Genomic DNA, 5680 nt, shown 5'->3' with positions numbered 1-5680 from the left:
TCAAACAACCCAGGTAGGAAAACTAATCCCAAGGATTATAATCTTTCAAAATTCCTTCACAGATCATTTGAATCAAAGACGACCTTACCGTTTTAGCCTTTTATTCGATTTTTATTTATTTGAATTAAACCTTTGCCTTCCGTCTATTCAAATGGCAGAACGCCTACACGTTCCTAATTAAAAACATAACGAAGCAGGGGATTGCCAAAAAGTCAAGGCACTTGGTACCTCGAAAAGGAAAGGAAGTGCACGTGTTGCTTGTAGATTTTGCTGAACCCACGCCACCAATATTCAATGCCATCGGTACGGTCAGTGCCACAACCGCTTCAACCGCCAATTGAATTCACAAACCGCCCGCTCATCAACAGCGTCCATCAATCAACTGAAACGAGGCATGTAATTGCGATGCAATGTCATGCGATACAAATCACTTCCAGTTTTACTACTCGCAAATCAAATGAGAAGAAGGGATTCCTGCTGGACGTGGGCTCCACCGGACCCTCGTCTCCCCCCTCCCTTCTCCCAATCCTTTTCCCTCCCTGCCCACTCCAGTAGTCCAGTATAGTATCACGGCACACGCATCCTCTGCTTTCCGCTTCACAGTTTCACCATTCCGTCGACGCCGCCCCTCCCTCCTCCTCCTCCTCTTCCCGACCGGTAAACAGCATCCGGTAACCCAAAAGGAGGGGGAAAGATCAAACGGGAGCAGTTAAACAGGCCAAAAAGACCAAACAGAAATCAAGAACACGTTCCTACCCGGGCACCGGCGCCGTCCGTCCGTCCAGCCGATAGATAGACCCGTCATCGGCACACACATATAAGCCCAGCGCCATCCACGCCTCCCCTCCTCTCCTCTCCCATCCCTCCCTCCCTCCATTGCCCCTCCAGGAAGCCAACCACCAGTTAAGAGTTGGTTCACACTGTCCGAGCAGCCGAGGCGGAGAGAACAAAGCCAGGCGCCACCATGCCCTCCGGCGGCGCGGGCGTGCTCCTCCTCGCCCTGCTCGCCGCGGCCGCTGCCGTCGCCAATGCCGCCGTGTCCTACGACCACAGGGCCGTGGTGATCAACGGGCAGCGCCGCATCCTCATGTCCGGGTCCATCCACTACCCGCGCAGCACCCCGGAGATGTGGCCCGACCTCATCCAGAAGGCCAAGGACGGCGGCCTGGACGTGATACAGACCTACGTCTTCTGGAACGGCCACGAGCCGGCGCGCGGGCAGTACTACTTCGCCGACCGCTACGACCTCGTCCGCTTCGTCAAGCTCGCCAAGCAGGCCGGCCTCTACGTCCACCTCCGCATCGGCCCCTACGTCTGCGCCGAGTGGAACTTCGGGTACCCAACTCAATGTGATTCTTGTCCCCCGGCGCTCATTCTTGTTGCTTCCTTGGTAGTGATTTGGATCGTTTTGGGCGTTGCTGCAGTGGATTCCCTGTTTGGCTCAAGTACGTGCCCGGCATCAGCTTCCGGACGGACAACGGTCCCTTCAAGGTACAGTGCTGGCTGAACTGCGATTTGTAGTTTGTGTTTGATTTGACGACGGAGCTGAGATGAACTGTGGACGCGCATGGATGCACGCAGGCGGAGATGCAGAGGTTCGTGGAGAAGATCGTGTCGATGATGAAGTCGGAGGGCCTGTTCGAGTGGCAGGGCGGCCCCATCATCCTCGCCCAGGTGGAGAACGAGTACGGGCCCATGGAGTCGGCCATGGGCGCCGGCGCCAAGCCCTACGCCAACTGGGCCGCCAAGATGGCCGTCGCCACCGACGCCGGCGTGCCCTGGGTCATGTGCAAGCAGGACGACGCCCCCGACCCCGTGGTAAGCAGGCCTTCTCATCTCCCATGGCGCATTGCCATTTGCCAAAAGAGCAAATTGCGGTGCCAGCTACGTAGTAATTTAACCACTTCGCTTTCTCGCGCTGGGCACATGCTTCTGCCGTTAGGACATCACATCACCGAATCAAGCTGCCAACTTTGCAGCCTGGCGCTGCCACCACAAAATATACTCCTGCTCTATGCTAGTACTAGCTAGTAGAGTAATTCGTTCCTTTTCTTTTTTAAAATTGAAATATTTGTCAGTTTGTGCTCCCTGGGTAACGATGAACGGATTCGTGTTGGCCGCATGCAGATAAACTCCTGCAATGGCTTCTACTGCGACTACTTCAGCCCCAACTCCAACAGCAAGCCTACCATGTGGACCGAGGCCTGGACTGGATGGTAAGTTTGCACGGCTAGTGAACAAACAAATCTCGACAAAGAGCGTTGGAAGTGCAATCTGCACTGCAAGCATGTCACGACATTGATTGTTGACACGATCGATTTGTTGAAGGTTTACGGCGTTCGGCGGCGCGGTGCCGCACCGGCCGGTGGAGGACATGGCGTTCGCCGTGGCGAGGTTCATTCAGAAGGGCGGCTCCTTCGTCAACTACTACATGGTGAGCCACCGATGCTGCCTGCTACCACATGTTGTCACTCGGATGCTTGGGGTTTCAGTTGTAGTGGCACCTAACATTTGATCTGTCTTTCTTTCAGTACCATGGAGGCACAAACTTCGACCGGACCGCCGGTGGCCCGTTCATCGCGACGAGCTACGACTACGACGCACCGATCGACGAATACGGTACGCCATCTGTGCAGCAGGATTCAGTAATTTCAGTTTGTGTTTTGCTTTCCCGGGTGCAAAAAACAGTTGCAAACTCACTGACGAAAAACCATTGCTGGCATGGTGCGCAGGCCTGATCAGGCAGCCGAAATGGGGCCACCTGAGGGACCTGCACAAGGCCATCAAGCAGGCCGAGCCGGCGCTCGTCTCCGGCGATCCCACCGTCCAGCGCATCGGCAACTACGAGAAGGTTCCATCTCGTTCCATGTCATCCAAGTGACAAGAGAACCAAATACTGCTTCTGAAACTGATCGAATATCTGTTACTTGTGCAGGCGTACGTGTTCAAGTCGAGCACCGGGGCCTGCGCCGCGTTCCTGTCCAACTACCACACCAGCTCCGCCGCGAGGGTCGTGTACAACGGCCGGCGGTACGACCTCCCGGCCTGGTCCATCAGCATCCTGCCAGACTGCAAGACCGCCGTCTTCAACACCGCCACGGTACGGGCTGCTCAAGAAACAAACAATACAGAGCCAGCCTGAACTGAACGACAACATGCCCTGACGAACCTGCTCTGACTATTGTGGTGGTGCAGGTGAAGGAGCCGTCGTTGCCGGCGAAGATGAACCCGGCGGGGGGCTTCGCGTGGCAGTCGTACAGCGAGGACACCAACGCGCTGGACTCGAGCGCCTTCACCAAGGACGGCCTGGTGGAGCAGCTCAGCATGACCTGGGACAAGTCCGACTACCTGTGGTACACCACCTAGTGAGTGACTGACACACCATCTCTGTCTGACTGTCTCCAACTCCATGGAACCATTCATTCACCTCCGCTAATCTCTGATTTTTTCCCCCTGATGCAGCGTCAACATCGACTCGAGCGAGCAGTTCCTCAAGTCCGGCCAGTGGCCGCAGCTCACCATCAACTCCGCCGGCCACTCGGTGCAGGTGTTCGTCAACGGCCAGTCCTTCGGTACTGTCTGAAACTCTGAATCTTTTTGTCCGACATCGATCAAATGGAGGCTGAATGTTACTGTACTACTTACTGATGAACATTTGTCCGTGTCCCAGGCGTTGCCTATGGTGGCTACAACAGCCCCAAGCTGACGTACAGCAAGCCCGTGAAGATGTGGCAGGGCAGCAACAAGATCTCCATCCTCAGCTCCGCCATGGGCCTCCCTGTAAGTTTTCATCTCAAATTCTGGGTGCCATGGCGGCACATACAGCACTGTCTCGGTTCTCCGGCATTTCTGACATGGTAAATCTCTGGCAGAACCAAGGGACCCATTACGAGGCCTGGAACGTGGGCGTCCTCGGCCCAGTGACGCTGTCGGGGCTGAACCAGGGGAAGAGGGACCTCAGCAATCAGAAATGGACGTACCAGATCGGCCTCAAAGGCGAGTCGCTCGGCGTCAACTCCATCAGCGGCAGCTCCTCCGTCGAGTGGAGCAGCGCCAGCGGCGCGCAGCCGCTAACATGGCACAAGGTCGGTGCAGAATCTTTATCGACATTACCATTTCACCGAACTTCAGTACAGTTCTGAACCTGGTTTGGCTGCTGATCTGTAGGCCTACTTCGCGGCGCCGGGGGGCAGCGCTCCGGTGGCGCTGGACATGGGCAGCATGGGGAAGGGTCAGATCTGGGTGAACGGGCACAACGCCGGACGGTACTGGTCGTACAGGGCCTCCGGCAGCTGCGGCGCCTGCAGCTACACCGGCACCTTCAGCGAGACCAAGTGCCAGACCAACTGCGGCGACATCTCCCAGCGGTGGTACCACGTGCCGCGGTCGTGGCTCAAGCCCAGCGGCAACCTGCTCGTCGTGCTCGAGGAGTTCGGGGGCGACCTGTCGCGCGTCACGCTGATGACGAGGACGACATGAGAAGAGGGAAGGCGGTGTTGAGTAAATAGGCAATTTCTCGATTAAATTAATCCATGAGTAAATCACTAGCATGGCATTGACTAAGTTGATGACGTACTCACTCTGATTTAAACATGCACGTACTAAGCAAACAGTAGATAAATCTACACATACTGCTAGTACTGCTAATATGAAAATAATCAGGAGCGGGATAAACGAGTTATACCCTTCAGTAGGCCACGCAGAGGCCGCGGCTTTGGTGGCAGCAGCGGCGTCCTCGGCGACCTTCTTGTCGGCTTCAGCTTTCTCGGCGGCGGCACGGTCGGCGTCGGTGGACATGGTGATGACGAAGGCGACGCGGACGTAGAGGAAGTAGACGATCGGAAGCGAGCAGTCGCGTAATCGCTGCCCAAAAACCTATTCGCCCCTCACCCCGTACAGGAACCAGAAGGGCGTGGTTTCGGAGACCTGCTCTCCCGTCGACCGTGTACGTGGCGGACGGGATGGAGTCACCGGCGGCAGCAGCGGCAAAGGAACGACGGTGGGCGTGCGCGTGAGCAGATGTGATCTGTTCGTGGCGGCTAGGGTTAGGAGACACCGCATACTTATAGGCGCAGCCGCGTGGAGAGACGTGGGCTCGACCCACGTCCGAGCCGTGACAGCCCACGATCCGACGTCTCAGATCGTGGCCCAGCTGTCAGAAAACTCTCCGTTAGTGACTGGCAAAAATAAGCGCGTAGGTGTGAGCTCGGCTCGGCTCAATCCCGCAACCCGCGGCGCGTCGTGACGAGGCGGGCGGCGGAGGAGGAGTGCGCGAGGGCCTCTTCTCTTCTCAAGCTCCAATAGCATGTAGAAGAGAAACCCTTATAAACCACTCCAACTCTCCTTCCACTTCCGGGGTGGGACTAAACTTCCCACCACACCTAGTGCCATATAACCCACATGGGCCCTTAGAGATTTTTCAGAAATTGCAATATGGGCCTAGAGCCCATCTCAGATTTCAGCAATCCCCCACCAGATCTCGAGGGCCCATTGTGTCCTCTGTTCCAATTGCTGTTTCGATATACCAATGTTTCAGTAAAGACCTGTTAAGGTTGAACTTCACCTAGAACAAGTGGCTACACTCCTTCACAACTGAACAATGGACTATGCCTTGAATTGTCAGTTTGGCGTAAAGAAGTTTCACTACATGTCTTACTAGTACTAGGCTGCCGAAGGCTGA

The 5680-nt window shown here is 56.0% G+C and overlaps 1 protein-coding gene across 1 annotated transcript; it reads left to right on the top strand.

The window, feature by feature from the left end:
- The first annotated feature begins 663 nt into the window (after positions 1-663).
- On the top strand, positions 664-4550 carry LOC123159577 (beta-galactosidase 9). The gene is made up of 13 exons (XM_044577402.1): positions 664-1335; positions 1425-1491; positions 1582-1818; positions 2128-2216; positions 2329-2434; positions 2532-2619; positions 2733-2851; positions 2936-3100; positions 3196-3365; positions 3463-3572; positions 3671-3780; positions 3873-4085; positions 4168-4550. The coding sequence occupies exons 1-13, from the start codon at positions 965-967 to the stop codon at positions 4477-4479; spliced, it is 2157 nt and encodes a 718-aa protein (XP_044433337.1). The 5' UTR covers positions 664-964; the 3' UTR covers positions 4480-4550.
- Positions 4551-5680: the final 1130 nt, after the last annotated feature.

Source organism: Triticum aestivum, chromosome 7B, assembly GCF_018294505.1.
Source record: "Triticum aestivum cultivar Chinese Spring chromosome 7B, IWGSC CS RefSeq v2.1, whole genome shotgun sequence".
Taxonomy (NCBI): Eukaryota; Viridiplantae; Streptophyta; class Magnoliopsida; order Poales; family Poaceae; genus Triticum; species Triticum aestivum.
This window is presented reverse-complemented; position numbering and strand designations above follow the sequence as displayed.

Bases quoted from the DNA above. Each gene is read 5' to 3' on its own strand.
- LOC123159577 (XM_044577402.1), top strand. From the start codon at position 965: ATGCCCTCCGGCGGCGCGGGCGTGCTCCTCCTCGCCCTGCTCGCCGCG. The intron at 1,336-1,424 runs GTACCCAACTCA...GCGTTGCTGCAG, and splicing joins TGCGCCGAGTGGAACTTCGG to TGGATTCCCTGTTTGGCTCA. The intron at 2,435-2,531 runs GTGAGCCACCGA...TCTTTCTTTCAG, and splicing joins CCTTCGTCAACTACTACATG to TACCATGGAGGCACAAACTT.